This window comes from Mauremys mutica, chromosome 19, assembly GCF_020497125.1.
Source record: "Mauremys mutica isolate MM-2020 ecotype Southern chromosome 19, ASM2049712v1, whole genome shotgun sequence".
NCBI lineage: Eukaryota > Metazoa > Chordata > Testudines > Geoemydidae > Mauremys > Mauremys mutica.
Genome location: NC_059090.1, coordinates 15,525,446 through 15,542,539, shown reverse-complemented (window position 1 = coordinate 15,542,539; position 17,094 = coordinate 15,525,446). Strand labels below are relative to the sequence as shown.

Here is a 17,094-nt window from a genome sequence, read left to right as displayed (position 1 = left end):
TGTTTGTTTGTTTTTTAATGGCATAACTCTCTTTGTACTAGGGAATCCCACATCTTAATGATCGAACATTGAAATCTGAAAATATTACCTAACCACCATTTTGATGGGATACACGCCAACTCTAAGCCTCTTCTGTTTGGGTATGTTGTAGGATATCCTGCCACTGCTGTTGGTGATCTCTGTGTCGAAATACACCCACCTGCCCGAAGAGGGTTCAGTCATAATAAGGATATCAACCTGTAAAAGTACAAACAAACAAAAAATCTATTAAATTTGTTAGAATACAACACCCATCAGACTCATAGCACATCCCAGACTGGCTCAGACCAGTGATCTAAGTAGTTTAATATCCTGTCTCTGACAAGGGCCAGTACCAAATGTCTCAGACAAAGATGCAAGAAACCCTACAGTAAATGGTTTTGGGATAATCTGCCCACTGGACAGTTTTCTCATAACCCCTCTACAGTTAGAGGGTGTTTTATGTCCTGAAGCATTAAGGTCTATTTTTTAAATTACTAGGCTCAATCTTGCAACATACTGAGTACTCTGGACTCCATCTTGCACAGCACTTAAGCAAACAATTGCCCCTATTCAAGTCACCAGGGATTACTTCTACACTGAGTGTGCTTAAGTGCTGTGCAGGATTGGGACCAGAGTGCTCAGCATCTTGCAGAATCGAGCCCCTAACTTCATATATTCCTGTTATTCCTATAAATGTCCAGTTCTCTTGGCTTGAATGATGCCTTGTGGCAATGAGGTTTGAATACAATTAAATGCTAAAACCCTTTTGAAAGCTTACAACAGAAGTGTTACCAAAATTTACCCCCGCCCCCCTCTGGCTGCCTTTAGACTTCAGAATGAAGTCACAGTTCTCATATAGACACACAGCAGGATGTTTCTGAGGATTTTGTTTTTCTAAGTCCTGAAACTTTCTATTGCTCACACTGTTCATTTTGTACCCTAAGTGGCTTCTGTATCTGAATCTTTCAAGTACCCCCTTAGCACAAGGAAGGAATGGGGAAAACATGAGAAAGTTTTGATAACAATAAAGTGAGAAGAATCATTTCTCTGCAGACAATCTTCAAAGGAGTAGTGGGTCTATAAAGAAGAGATGCATTTTCTTTAGTGAATTACAGCTTGAACTTTATTTTATTCAACCATTCAGTTCTTTTCCTTTTTTCTTTTATAAAGATGAGGAAAAAATCTTCTGTGGTGTCAAAGTAAAAAGCAATTTCACAGAAAAAGCAAACACACACACTCTTTGGCTTGCACTCTCAAACAAGTCTCCTCTATCATATCCATTCCACAGCAAGGACTTTATGGAGGGAACATAAAATGCTATTGATTGCTATGTCTATTCACTGTGCCTCAGTTTCCCCATATACAATGGAGATAACGATGCTTTCCCTCTTTCGCAAAGTGCTTTGAGATCCTTAAAGGAAAGGGGTTATGTATAAGTGCAGAGTGGTACTTTTTCATTGTAAGATTTGACACCCCCCCCGAATTAGAACATTAACTACACTTGCGTGAGTGAAAATTCCACAGCCCAAATGAATTCTTCAAGGGAGTCTGAATGACAAACACTTCTTTTGCACCATTAAAGGCATGAGATTCTAAGGACCTTTACTAATGACAGAATTTTATTACATCCTAACGCACGCTTTGCTTTCCCCATTGCTGAAATGCAGCCCTTTCTGAGCAGCAGCAAGGCAGACCACGGGCACACAGAACAATGTGGGGGAGGGAAGTGTTGTCAAAAGACAAAGCCCCAGTCTCATTAAAGCCCTTACATGGAGAAAAAAAAATCCATAAAATAATAAAACACTGGGCCTAACTTCTGCTGGTGTAAATCGGCATAGCTCTGCCAAAGTCAAGAGGCTGATTTTACACTGGCTGAGAATCTGGCCCAGCTTTCACATGGAGCAGCTGGGGACTCTGTTTCTAACGTTTTCATTTGAACATGCAACACTGGGCTTAGATGCTATGGTGGCATAAATTAAAGGCTTAGGCCCTGATTCAGCAAAGCTTAAAGGAGCTCTGCTGAATTAGAGCATTGGATACCACGGTGATGGGCACTCTAGAAACCCCCAGCTTCGACAGAACAGACATGGAACTCCACTTATCTTCCTCGGAACTGGGGTTAAATTGACCTTAATAGGATTGCACGTCCAGTCAAGGCATTTCATGGCTGAAATCCTGCAGTCTCCCTTGCAGGAGAAAATGGGATTTGGGGTTACATTTAACAGAAGGACAAACTCCAACATTACCCAAAAATAGAGTTATATGTTGTGTGGCCAGTCTGAAACTATTTATGTTACAGTGCACCTCCCCATAGAACACCGAGCATGCAGAAAAACGCATAATGAAAGAGACACTGGAAACAAATAAAATATTAATAAAGCATGTAAAATGCCTTTGAAACATCCAAATTAAGCATCTGACTGTGATCAGAACAGCATTTGGTTTAGCTGCGCTACCTTCTCCCTCACTCATCATCCCTGCATGAGTTTGTTTCCGTACACATCTTTATAGCTTAATAAGTAATGTCTCTCCAAGTTAGTCTTTTTATGTCCTTCTCCCACCACTGTACTTTGGGTTATACCAGAGCCATACATTTAAATGGCAGCAGTGGGTCTGCAGTCTGAAAGGAATAAACTGGGCTACGTTTTTAATCTAGTTAGTTTCATGCTTGTACCTGTTAGAAGCCAAATGTGTTCACTGTTACTGAAATGACAGAAAGTCAATGGGAATACAAATGAGCAGTCTGTAGAAATCCTAAATGGACTCAAAGAATTCCCTTGGAAAACAGAATATACGTGTAAGCTGCAGCACTGTGCCTGGCAGCAACAAAGATATTCTTGCCCTTTTCAAGGATCTCAACCCCAGGGTGAGGTCAGTAAATATTCATCCCCATTTTACAGATGGGGAAACTGAGGCACGGAGCAGTTACATGACTTGTCCCCAAGGTGGCATGGCATTGTGCCAAGTTTAGAATCTTGGTCTCCCAGTTCTGTGCTCTAACTGGGAGGATTCCCCTTACTAGCATCCAACACAGACTCCTCCTTACACAAGAGGCTGAAAGCAATCATAGCTCAAAGAGAATTTTCTGCTTACTGATGAGAGCAACCTAAAGTGAAGCTAACTACATCCGACTCCCAAATCATGCATAAAGTGATGCTTATGGAGTGCTCAAATCAGCACAGGATCTGGCTAATTTAAGAGTTGTCATCCCTCCCACGGCTCCTTCTCATGCCTCTATAATCAAAATCAGTATGGATTTCAAGTGACCTCCTTGCATCCTCTGCGGACACAGTATGCTTTGTTCTCTTGCGTTGCTAGCAGAACAACCCCAACTCCTGAGTTAGGGGCAGGAAGTAGGGGCAGATCAAACACTTAGGCTAGACTAACTGCTGCTGCAAAAGTGCACCAGGGAGGGGGAGTAGATGGCACAGACAGCGTGCCAGTGATTCAGTTCTCTGAGCGCAAGAAAGGAGACCTCAGGCTTGCCACACATGAAAAGGGCCGGAGCCAGCATCTCACCCTCCCAGCACAGCCAGTGGCACTAAGGGAACACATGTCGCATCATTTTAAAGCATAGATCATTTGCTGCTCCTGAAAATGCTACCTGCCTGCCTCAGCACTGAGCAGGCAGAATGCCGCCTGGGCGGCACACATCCCCCACCCAGAAACGTGGGTGAGAGTGCAAATGCCACAATCTAGTCCTTCAACAGCTCGCAAGGCAGGGTGGTCCAATGGATGGAGCACCTGAGTGGGACTCAGAGACCTGCATTCCATTCCTGGCTCTAACTGAATTGCTTTGTAGTGCTGGGCAAGTCACTCCGCTTCTCTGCTTCCTTTTCCCTCCCACACGTCACCGTCTTGCCTCTTTTAAGATCCTTGGGACATGGACTCTCTCTCTCTGTTTGTACAACTGTACCCAGCACAATGGGGCCGCTGTCTTACTTGGGGCTCTAGATGCTACTATAATATAAATAAAAATGATGTGGAGGGGGGTTACTTCATGACCGGCCGGAGTTCTAGTCTTCCTGAATGCGTAACTGAAGCCTTTTAATACAAAGCAAAAATACTGTGAGACTGCATTGTTCATTCCTATCCAGATAGGTTCAAAGTATCAATTAATTCTACATTTGAGGAATGGTATGAATAAGTAGTAATCAAGTTCTGGAGCAATACAACTTATGTGCTTCTCATAATGCCAGTACTGATGCCCACTCCCAGCTTCCTATTCATCACTGTACCAAAAGAATCTTCTCTCGTATTTTATATATATACACAAAATGTGATCAGAATAAAGACTGGTTGAAAATCTAATAAAAGGGCTATGATAAAAATCTGCAATAAAGTTTGAGCCAATCTGTGATCTTATCCCCTATGTCATCTCAAGTAATAGGGCTGTTTTAGAGTTCTTACAAACCAAGACACCAGATTGAAACAACGATCTTAACTAAATGTAACCTCACCCCACTTTGATAATTTAATTTATATTGGCACAGGAAAGGCTGAATTCTGCAATGAGATCATAGCAGCCGCACATTCTTAGGAATTGTAGAGCAGAACAACATAGCACTGTTTAGGACAGAGAAATACTGTTACATGCACTCTACTGGGTTTGGAGTCAATATAAGGAGGCAAATTCATCCCCTGCTGTAGCTTAATTGATTTCAATGGAGTTACTCCCAGGATAAATTTAGTCAACTTCCACCATGTCACTCAGCCAGGAGTTCTCCATGGCTGTGTTAGGAAAAGCCACACCATTTTTGCCTTTTACAGTAATTCAGTTGTGGGGGGCTTTGCTATTACATTAAAGGCAGAGGTGCAACCAGTTTCCCTAAGCTGCGTTTCCAAATGCAGTGGAATGGGGAACAAACCTGCATTAAAAAGCCATTGGTGCGTGCGCACACATAATTTTCTTTTGAAAACGTACCTGCAATCTGCCACCATCCCAGACAATAAAGATTGTTGTATTTGAGGGGGTTGGACTGCAGGATCTGCACACCTCTTGAAATTAAATGGCACGTTTTAATAGTTTACTCTCCAGACATTTCACCTTTAACGAGCACTATATTAACCAAAGTTCACTATGCAACCAAGGAACCATTCCAACAATGGCAGCAGAAATTCAAGGTTCCTCCTCCTACCCGTGCAATGGTCCTAATTTCTGAGAGGACAACCTTTAGATATGGATATCTGGCACCAAGCAAATCTTAGCCTGTCTGCTAGGTTTTCAAGAAGGTGGCCAATGGTGCTTTTGAATTCTATAGGGTGAGAATCCAAATACTTACAAGTGAAAAGTGCATTCCCAAAGGGGAGTGACACAGTGACTAAATTAAATAGTCCTGGTACATGCAGTGAGTGCCCCCATCCTCACTACAGTTCTGTGACTGCCAGCATTCTATGCACGTGTCCCAGCCAGGCTACGGGAACCAAGGTACCTGTAAGCACAGAGGCTCTTAGCCTTTTCCATACCAGGATCCCCACCACCTTCCCATGTAGCAATCTGAGAAAGGCAAGGCAGTAGGACAGCTGGTTGTGACCCTCACGTTGAAAACTGCTGCTGTGGCCAGTTCTCTATCCAAGGTCACATGAAATAATGGCTGTTCCAGAGTACTGGAACTCCGGGCAAGACTTCTTTTGCACTGTAGTAAGATTCTCACTGTGCCATGAGGAAGTCATAATACAGACTGATTAGGGCTTATGCCTGATAATTAGTCACAGTTGGCTTCATTAGCTCACTTTCCCCAGTTTAGCATGTGTCGTGCCAGGGATTGTACCGCATCAGGTAAAGGAAAAAAGAAATCTGCCCCACAGCTACATTCCATGAAACAAAGAAGGGGCATCTATTTCCTGGTAGCTGAGGTGCGTTAAATAGCAGCGAGAGCACAATGCAAGCTTCCTTTATGTAAACCAGTTATTAAGAGTGACTCTTTAACTGCAGCTGGTTTCAAAAGCAAGATGCCCGAGGTTAGAGTGCAAGCAGTAGATTGTGCTCGGAACCCATTATTTCATTCCTAGCCTGTGATTACATTCAGCTCAGCTGTGTCACGACCCTGCCAGCAACGACAGGGCTAGGGATGCTATCGGTTGCTTTTCAGTAATTCAGCTACCACCACCACCTTCATTTTCCTCTGACAAAACAGTGATAGTTATGCCATCACCTATTGTAAATGAAGGCTGATAACTCATTTAAGGAAACAACCGCAAGTCATTCTTTTAAGGCTATGTTCATGGTATTAAACTACACACATCTAGAGGGGGCACATTTTTGTTTATACAAGCTGATGGTATAAGTGTAGCAATGTCAGACATTGTCATTATTTTCGGTTACAGGCATTTGTTACGAAATAAAACTGCACTGATCGTGAAATCTAAATATGACAGAGCCACTGCACTGTTGTGGGACTCTACTGAAGCACAAAAAGATTCACCATTACAGTTTGCAGTCAATCTGTGCCTATGTAATAAAATAACAACAAGCACTAGTATAATGTTTTTCACCGGCAGAACTCAAAAGCTCTGTGCAAAGGTATCAGGATAAGGAGCACTATCTCCATGTCACAGATGAGAAAATTGAGACACGGAGGCGAATTGTTTTACTTTACTTGAAATCTGTGGCTCAGCTGGGTACAGAACCCTGGTCTCTTGACACCCAGGAAGTGGCCTGTCCACTGCACTGCTATACGCCTCACTGTGAAATTCACTTCCTGGTCAACAGTGGGGATACACTGGTAGTTTGAGAACTTCTGTCCAAAATGCACAGCCCTGCCACTTGAGCTAAAGGAGAATCTACATTAGGCTGCGGTTGTATTGTATTCTCTGCGTATCAGACACTAATGGGAATCACACAGGTTAGTCACAAGGTTTCAGTGGGCCTGACGTGCTACCCCAAAAGTGGGCTGGGTGAACCTACCAGCACCGATCCTGCAACCAGCTTTGCCCCCTCCAGTGCTCCCTGCATGAAACAGGCCATACACACTCACTGGTATATTGTAGCTTAACGCTTGGCTTTATTAGCCTTAAATACTTCTATTGTATGAGACTTTGGGAGCAGCAGTGGCCCCAGCTGTGTCACATTACTACTCTGGTGCTAAAATTCATCTTCAGGCTTCCTAGTTTCAATGGTGTGACTCCCCCAGAGTCCCAGTTCCTTTATCTGAATGTCTCATCTGGGGGATATAAATTTTTCTTCCATGATTTGCCGCTGCTACAGAATTCTCTCTTTTAATTCTTGTTCGGGAAGTGAATTCTGTCTCCAGTAGGTGGTGTGATAGGATGGAATGCTTAGTAATCACTTCACAGCTGATGCTCAGCATCAACCCGTCCAGATCGCCCGGAGCGCATAAGAAAGGTGATGGGTAGAAAAGGTCAGCTGTCAGAAGGGTTGTTTCAGCACATGTTTGCCAGGGTGACAGGAGATACTAAACATAGTCCCCATCACTGTGGAGACATCTATGGTAATATAGACAGTTAAGTGTGCTCAACACATGTCATCACTAACATTAATTTGGGGGAAATGATCCACAAAAGCTCTAGCTTTACCTTTTCACCTGTTAAAGCGACCATATCCAGGGGACCATACATAAACCGCCCAACCAGTATCTGAGGACCATCTTCGGCTGCAATGACGTCGTTTGCTCTGTGATTGGCAGTTACATTCTGAAATGAAAGCAAAAGGTTAGTATTTCCGTGTTTTTATGCCTTTGGTAGGCTTTGTGTTAGGTTGTTTGTGTTATATTAGTGCCTACGCCCCATCAAGGTCAGAGACGATACACACACATACGAAGAGGTAGTCTCTGTCCCAAAGAGATGGATTATAATCTACACAGATGAGGCAGACAAAGGGCGGGAAGAAGGGAATATTATCCCCATTTTACAGATGGAGAATGGAGGCACAGAGAGATCCAGATTGGGATTTTGCAAAAACACATGAATTACTTAGGAGAAGCCCAAGTCCCACTGAAAAAAATCAGCAGGACATGTGCTCTTCTTAAGTGGCTTAGGATGGCATTTTCAAAAGCACCTAAGGAAATTGTTCAAGGTCACACAAGGAGCCTGGCAGAGCCAATAACTGAACCCATCTCTCCTGAATCTCAGTGCAGTGAATAGCTAACCAACTATAAAAGCAGTTTCTCCTCCTTTGGTGTTCACACCTCAACTGCTAGAAGAGGGCCTCATCCTCCCTGATTGAACTAACCTCGTTATCTCCAGACTGATTCTGGCCTGCATATTTATACCTGCCTCTGGAAATTTCCATTACATGCATCTGACGAAGTGGGTATTCACCCACGAAAGCTTATGCTCCAATACATCTGTTAGTCTATAAGGTGCCACAGGACTCTGTTGCTTTTTACAGATCCAGACTAACACGGCTACCCCTCTGATACAGTGCAGCACCTGAATCACATGGCCACCCTTTCTCTCCAATGTTCTAGTATCGTTTATTGGTATTGTAATAGTATCCCGAGGCCTCAGCATGCTGCGTGCTGCACAGATCCAGACAACCTTGTATTTAAACAAACACACACTACTCCCTGGGGTTGAAATTCTGCCCTGGCCCTTGCAGACGGCTAGGACAAAGCACATGAACCACTTAGGCCTTTGTCCTTGGAGCGGAGAATCAAACCCAGCTGTCACAATTCCCAGTTCTCCCAGATCTTACTATTGGACCCCACTGCCCTGGTAGCAAGATTGTGATTGAGGACTAGAACTCACAGTCCCCATGTTCTCTGGTTTAATAGCACTGGGGAGGGATAGTTCCATGCCTTAGCCACATAAGTAAGGAGTCAGGACATTCGGGTTCTATTCTCAGCTCTGCCAAGTACGCACTGATCACTTTACCTTTTGGTTCTCTCACTCTGAAAAGCAGAGCAGATGACCTACCTCACACCTGTGTTGGAGAGCTCTGACTTGTGAATCTCTGTGTTTCTGAGAATTAAGAAGCTAGGCAAGGGCAAAATGTTATGTAACCAATATCCACTACTCACCTAAAGATGCTTTGAGTTTACAGATCAACCTATTGTGCTTGGAATAATGTTGCTTTAATTTTAACACCATTTTTGTTGTTTTATAGCACTTAAGGTTGTTGTTTTTGTTGAAGCCTCAGAATTCTGTTCTTTAAGTTCTCACTTCTATACGCTCGCTGTCAGTAGGATTCACGCACACACACACACTCCCTCCTTCCCCCTAGAGATACTTAATGCTTTTCAGTTCTTTACTAATCAGCAGTGATGCAACAATCACCCTGCAGGTGAGAGAACTGCATTCCATTGTAATTGTTGCAAGGAAAGACGTGTATCTGTATCTGCTCTGGGATGATACACGATACGTACTCTGAGCTTGACATGTGTCCTCTTGCGTAGCCATTTCTCTCGCGGATTGGAGGGGCTTAGCGTTGCAGGGTCCAAGCTGTCATTTTCCTTGACATTCACATTTTCATACCTCATCACCTGAAATGAGATTAATGTCATCACAAATGATGGGCAGCCTCCGGATTCGTCACAGCTATGCTTGGTGGGGGAAGAGGAAGCACAGTGCTGCAACAGTTTAGTTGTGTTCCCCAGATCATGTGGCAAGAGTACGCTAGAGAAATGGATAATCAATGCACCTGCATTGCATTCACCTTAAGCGTCAAGCAAGCAGAGGATGTTGTTGTATCTGCACAATGCATGTCAGCAGCTGGTTGGGTTGTTTTCCAGTCACAATGAAGCAAATGTATTCCTGCTTCAGACTCAAATCCTCACAACCCACAAAAGCCAGAGTAAACAGTGGGAGTGTTACATAAGGATCGGGGATAGTTGCATCCTCTCCTCCTGGGCTGACACGCCATCCACAAAGCAGTCACATGATGGCTCATGGACCATAGTAGCATTTGCTGCAACCTTCCCCTTTCCTTGATGGTCCTGGTGGCCATCTCCTTGATCCCACTTGCACTGGCTTTCCGCACCTATTCCCCATGCGAGTGGTTCCACGTATTAGGTCCATATGCAGTAGCATGACAACAAACAACAATTCAGTCCAGTGGTTGAACATGCGAAGCTTGATTAAAATACAAGCCTAGGTCATATGGGAGTATGGCTAAATGTCAGCACCCACCAGGGAGCTGTTGTGCTCCCTGTGGTGCTAAAGGAACAATCTACAACTTAAACAAGAGAAGGTCTGTACTCTGACTGGCGACCGATGGACCATGGACAGCATGAGGTTACTTCTGTGTAAATGAGCAACTGGCTCACCAAGCATAAACCTTCAGTTCAGCCTCCTCCATGAGCTAATGTGAAATGGCTGCTGTTGACTATTTCAGCCTCCATATGGATATCATAACACTCCTTCAAGCTGGTGTCCAAGATTCCCTCTTGATGGGCATTTAATAGAGAGGAGCCAAACCCAGAACCTTTTAAGCCAATCTGATGTCCCCAGCCTGATTCACACTGAAACGGAAAAGTGCCTGTTGAGACTGAGATGTCCCAGCTGCCTAGAAGAGATGGGTGCCCAACTTGCTTGGGCAGTTTTGGAAATCTCAGCTTTGCTTTTGTTTTAAATATATATTTATATGCAAGTTAGTGAGACCCACAGACCTGCCAGTGCAGCCACTGCTGTCTCAAAGAAAGGTCCTCTGAGGGCTTGGCTACACTTACAAATTTGCAGCGCTGCAGCAGGGTGTGAAAACACACCCTCTCCAGCGCTGCAAATTGCGGCGCTGCAAAGCGCCAGTGTGGTCAAAGCCCCAGCTCTGGGAGCGCGGCTCCCAGCGCTGTACGTTATTCCCCACAGGGAGGTGGAGTACGGACAGCGCTGGGAGAGCTTTCTCCCAGCGCTGGCGCTTTGACTACACTTAGCACTTCAAAGCGCTGCCACAGCAGCGCTTTGAAGTGTAAATGTAGCCAAAGCCAGAGTAAAAGCCTGCTATATACAGCCCCGTGGCTTTCAACTGGAATTAGGGGCCTGACAGATTTACAAAAACACCAAAGCAGGTTAGGCACCCATCTGCAACTTTAGACGCCTAAATACCAGTGTAAATCTGGCCCTAAGTGATTTGTTTAAAGTCACACAGGAAATCTGTGACAGGAACAGGAATTAAACCTAGGTCTCAGACTCCAATTCAGTGTTCACCGCAAAGCCAGCATTCCTTTCCAGTCCAGGCTAGGCAGCTATTTACTTGTAATGCTATGTTTCCAAGACAGTTGTTCCAATGGATTGGTTCCTTGCCTGTGTCAAAGTACATCAACAATCTCAGCAGGATCACCTGAAGAACCATCTATAGTTATTGGAACAACTGACTAACCAATTAATTGTCCACTGTTTTTTACCTCACCCGCTTCACAGACAGAGGGGTTATTTTGAGAAGTGACAGGAATAGCACTGGAGAGACAAGGTGGGTGAGGTAATATCTTTTATTGGACCAACCTCTGCTGATGAGAGAGAGAAGCTTCTGAGCTCCCACAGGGCTCTTCTCCAGGAATGGTACTGATCAACTTTGCTATCTCCCTCTCAGGAAAGGGCTTTAAGGGAACCACTGAAGAGCACTGAGTCTTGACATTTATAAAATATAATGTGTCATGAGCAGAGAGAAGGGCATTGCAAAGGTGGGGGCAGAGGATGAGGGGTGTTTCCCCTCTAATATTTAGAGGTATGAGAGGAAGGAAAATATCTTTTCATAGAAAATGACATGGTAACATTCAGCCCACAATGATTTTTTCTTCTCCACATAAAGAAAGACAGCCAAGTCTTGCTGACTTTCCTCACATGACTACACCTACTGAAGTTCTTTTGACTCATACAAGTAGTCCTGACAGGCCTGATTTGGCTTCGGAAGCCTTTCACCTGAAGTTTACATCTGTGCTATTTGTTATCTTAACTTGCAAAAAATCTTATGGGGAGAACGAACAGGAAAATCAAATTTGCTAATGGAAAGATAAGTACATTTCTAAAGCAAAGTACAAGCAGCCCTGGGTAGCCCATGACTGGCTTTACTCTATACGAGTGACTGTCTAACAGGTATAGAGGACTCCAGGGTTTTAGTTTAGACCGGGTATTTATTCACTAGCACAAATCCCATTCACCATGGGCATTGCTCAGTCAAAGACAATTTGGCCCTACAGAATGTTCATTAACCTGAATCTGTATAGAGGCAGAGTGAACAAGTTGTACCTGTATTACCTAGTCACTTATACAGTGCTGTAAATCTACATGGTACTTCAGAGACATAGTCCCTGCCCCTGAAAAGCTTATAATCAAATTACACACGAAAAATCGCATACACGGGTCAAGATAGAGCACGACAGCTCAGCTGCACGCTGCGGGTCGGGGGACACTGAGGAGGAGAAGGTAGGAAGGATTGCTTGGAGAGAAGTAGAAATAGGGAGGGATTTGAAAGAGGAAAGGAGAGGGTGCTTGATAGAAGAGGGAAGAGCCAGCCATGATAAAAAGGCATAAAGTCCAAAGCTGGAGAAGGAGATGGAGGGAGCAGTAAGACACAAGCACTGGAAATGAGAACAAATTGTGTGTATGTGTCTGCGTCTGCAGAGTTGAAAATCAGGGACCTGAATTCTATTACTTGAAGAATTATTTTCTAAAAAAAAAATTCTGAATGTGACCACTTCTCCTCTGCTTTAAGGAGAGCAGCAAATCTATTATTCCTTTCAATGGAGATTTGTTTTGTTTAATGGGTAAATGCTGCTTTTAACTGACTGCGATGAGACTGTTTCTAGCAAAATTTACTTCACCTGGCCTTGAGAATTCCACTGTGGAGAGAGCCTCTGACCATTTATTGCCAAGTTTGTGCTGAAATCCTCAGAAAGATATCTGCATAACCTCTTAAATCTGTCTACCACAGGTATTTCTAAGGGGCCCATTACCTTAATCTCTAATGGGGAAGTTATGAACACTGGCTCTAACCCCTGGATTTTAAGCGCAAAGGGTGATGGATGGCATGCTTGTATGAACCTTGCCCAAAAAATACAAGTTACACTGAAGTCTGCAGTATCTGATAGATTGTTTTGCTAGACACGGACTGTGTATATGCATGTACCTACACACACCCATATCCGCAACGTGCACAAGCTTGTCTTGCATAATTTTCAAACTACTCAGACATTCTGGGAATCAAATTAAATTTTTAAATTCCTATCTCCTAGAACTGGAAGGGACCTTGAAAGGTCAAGTCCAGCCCCCTGGACTCTGAATCAGACCTTGAATAGCAGTGGGTTCGTATTTCATTAATGGAGTGGGGGGGGGAAGGGAGGCAGAGTGAAAAATAAAGAGAGACACTACTAGGAATGTGGGGGAAGGTAAAAGAGGCGGCAGAAAAAATTGAGAACTGAAAAACAAATCGCATATACAGGATGTCTACCTCTGGCAGCTTAGCTTTGGATTGGAAGTTTTCTTCTATTCATAGTCCATAACACCAGCTAAAAGAAGATAGGCTTGTGGAAAGAAACTGAATCAGCATGCGTGGGGGAGGGGAACATTTGACCTGTGGGAGGAAGGTTTACAAACCCCAGAATTAGAGGGTCTTCAGAAGTTGAACTCTGAGGTTTTTCGATCTCAAATACACGTAACGGCTATGCAGGATGTATAGAAAGAGTAAATGATAAGGGCAAGCACAAGAAACACTTCCCTCCTCTGTTCAGAGATGGGAAGTGTGTGAAAGTCTTTCCATTGACTTCAAGATTGAGATTGGCTTTAGACCGAGTCCCAGACGTATCTATATTACAGCTGTCCTCTGTCCTGGAATAAGGAACATGATAATGACATGTTTAAAGGTCATTGGTTTCTTATGAAAATGCACAGGATTCTGTTCAAATGAAATGGCATGAAGTTACTAAATCAGTGTAAGCTGTAGATATTTTTAGGTTCCTTCTTGCTAGGCAAGTGATAGGCTGATGGGGGACACTTCCTACTCACTTGATTAACTTGAGGGATAAGGACTGCACTCAACAAAATGCAAGGACCCATTGAAAAAGGTGACTGTTGAAGAAGAAAAAAAACTCTTTCCAGATCTTGGCACCAGTGTCCAAGCTAAAAGGTCCCCCTCAATTCTGATAAAACCAGAGTTAATTAAAACAAGTATACATTGATACTGTAGAGGGGCAGGAATATATAGGCTTTGATTCAGAATCAGCTGGTAAGCTACTGCACCAACTGGAGGCAGATGACTCCTCTGAGAACGTGCATAAGAATTTAGCAATGGACTTTAGTGCTCCGTTGATGCAGTTTATTCATGTTATGAAGCTCTTTGGCTGGACAATAAAAGTCAAAGAGAGACATTAAAAACTCCAACTATTTATGTGTAGTGTTTCTTTGGTAGCTTCTCTGGAGCCAGTGGATCTCTTGCAAGTTTTGCGAGTACCTTTTTCTACCTAGGTGTTATTAGATCTGTGTGGGAACTGGAATTCCTGTTCCAAGGAAAAATGCACATTTCCAAAAAAGGTTTTGTTACAGATCTGAACGAAAAGTTGGAAATGTGCAATTTTCCATGCAACAGAAGTGGGGGTTTTTTTGTTTTGTTTTGGGTTTTTTTTTTTTATAAATAAACCTTATTTCAGAAGAACCAAATGGAAGTTTTCAACATGTCTGGCTGGGCAGCTGGGGATCCAGAGAGCTGTGCAGGTAGGCCAGCCAGGCAGTTGGGGAGCTGGCCAATCCAGCGAGCCAGATGGGCTGGCAGGAAGGCCAGATGGGCTGGCCAGACAGGCAGACTCTGTAGAACGTCGACAGATCCCAGTTGTCGGCGGGTGGGATCGAACCTGGGACCTCTGGAGCTATATGCAAGAGCCTCTACTGCATGAGCTAAAAGCTAAGGCTGTAGAGCAAACTCATGAATCTCTCTAAGTGGTAATTGGTGCCACTAGGAGGGACAGAACACCCCAGCCAGGAGGTACGTGTGTTACACCTGCATCAGCTGAATCGACACATCCCCAGGGAAAATTTTGGTTCCATCAAATCGGCATTTTCCCGATGCTGTAACTCCTCCATCAGAAAAATTCCAACCAGCGCTTGTATTTATACTGTGCTGATCACCCTGCAAAGAGCACCTCCTCCTCATTTACACTCCTTAGAAAATCCTCTCCCAGGTAAACAGAAGTCAACTGACTCTTGATAAACAAAGGTAAAACACACACATACTAATCATGGGGTCAGACTAATGTCTTGGTCACTCGGAGCCTATTTGATCAGGAGTCAAAGGTCAGACTCCTCCGTATAAACACAGTATCCAATTAGACCAACCTATTATTTCATCCAGAGTACATCAGTGCTGCCTGGTATCAACAGCACATTCTGTTACCAAAGAGTAGCGATTTCAGTGCCATATTGACGAGGCAGACACATCTGATCCAAAAATACAACCTTGATTAAAGCCCAGTAACTTGAAAATTAAATTACTATTGTGCCTATTTTAGATGCCAGCTTATGACAATTCATCTCTTCTTCATTTAATATAGTGCTTTTCATCTTCAAAGAGATTTGTAGATAACTATTCAGCTCTCACTGCCGCTTGTTTTGTACGATCTCCCCTCCCCACCTTTTGGGTGGTACCCTAGGGAAGCCAAGCAAATACCTTCCCAAAGATCAAGGAGGACATGACAAAACAGACTGTAACCCACTTCTTACTTCTAGTCCTGTGCTCTAGCTACGAAAGCATCCTTCTCTTATAGTATATAACGAGCATACCTCACCTGGACACTAAAGAGGTGACCTCTACCTGAGTTGATAGCAAAATTGAAAACAAAACAGAACAAATGTGAGATGCCACTGGGAACAGTGGCAGAGCAGGGACTGGAAAGCAGATGTTCCTGACTCCCGGTCACGTGCCTAGACAATGCCTGTTTCTCGGAAAGGATGAATAACTTTTCACCAAACTAAGGTTGCTGTATAGCTTAACATTCAAAGGGGTCTGATACAAATTATTACTGAGTCAAACTGAGTTTTCCTTTAGACAGACATCAAGATAAAATTACCTGTCTTAAAATGAATGCCACTACGTCAGTTGATTCCCAGTAGCTGGCGTGGAAGAGATGGGGCAGGGCCACTGTTGGGAATGCTGTTAAAACATCTGGGCAGTACAGGGCGTAATCTATTCGCTTTGTTCCCCACCATTTGGCAGTAACTGCAAAACAACAAACAAGCAATATGGCACCACGTTTCTAACAGACACCCTGTTCATCTCTAGCTTTTTGATTTAGGCAACTTGGTTAAAAAGATTCTCCCAAAATTTAGGTTCCTGTAAAAGCCATTATAAAGCTTAATATTAATTGTAATGTTTTCATTAATCAAAAACAGTCTATCATTTGGTTTCAAACAGTTGCTCAAGTGTTTTCAATGCAAATTGTACCATTAGTTGCATGCTGCTTGGGGCAGGGAGCATATTCACAGCTCCCAGCATGATGGCAGCTTGATTCTAACTGAGGGCTTTGCATGCTGCCATCAGATAAATGATAAGTTACAATGTCTTAACACCATATACAATGAAACTAACTAGTTTTATTTTGTCACTTTATATTAAGAATTCACTCACAAACAGCTCTTAAAGGGTTAATCATCTCTGAATAATAGATGTTCTCAAAAAGGGTAAATTCATCAATTATAGATTAGTATTGCCCAGCAGGCCAATAGGTTGCTTATAACTATCTATAGCACTTTAAGACACAGGACTTTTGTACATTCTTTGTAAATACACAAATCTGCATCAAAGAAATACCTGACTATCACCAAATTCGCCTCCCAAATGGGACACTCACAGGGACCCAAACTTTGACTAGTTGCTTGGGTCAAAAAAGGGGCAACAGTATCCAGGATTGGAACATGCTTATAACACCTATTAAAATTTACTCCTTATAAATGACTTTAAAAATACCCTTAAAATACCCTTAATAAAAAGCATGACCTCAATTTAATTACCTTGTCTGAGCAAAATGCAAAAAACCCCAACTATATAAATGGAGGACATTAACCTGGGTTAATTAAAATTCTAGCTTTTTAGGCCTTAAAAGCACTACTAGTATTCCTGGACATGGAAGATTCCCGTTTCAAAATAAACCTCCATAGGCCTGAGGCAGATGGAAGGATGGACACTGTATCAGA

The 17,094-nt window shown here is 43.3% G+C and overlaps 1 protein-coding gene across 13 annotated transcripts in view; it reads right to left on the bottom strand.

Moving 5' to 3' along the window:
* The window catches only part of PITPNM3 (PITPNM family member 3), a 363,555-nt gene that overhangs the window by 11,113 nt on the left and 335,348 nt on the right, over positions 1–17,094 (bottom strand). For 12 of the 13 annotated variants that reach the window (XM_044993505.1, XM_044993503.1, XM_044993507.1 and 9 more), the window contains 4 exons: positions 15,972–16,120; positions 9,348–9,464; positions 7,558–7,674; positions 89–237 (listed from right to left, as the gene is read on the bottom strand). In XM_044993505.1, coding sequence (XP_044849440.1) covers positions 89–237; positions 7,558–7,674; positions 9,348–9,464; positions 15,972–16,120 — 532 coding nt within the window. The remainder of the gene's footprint in view (positions 1–88; positions 238–7,557; positions 7,675–9,347; positions 9,465–15,971; positions 16,121–17,094) is intronic. The other variant, XM_044993508.1, reaches the window with a different exon arrangement.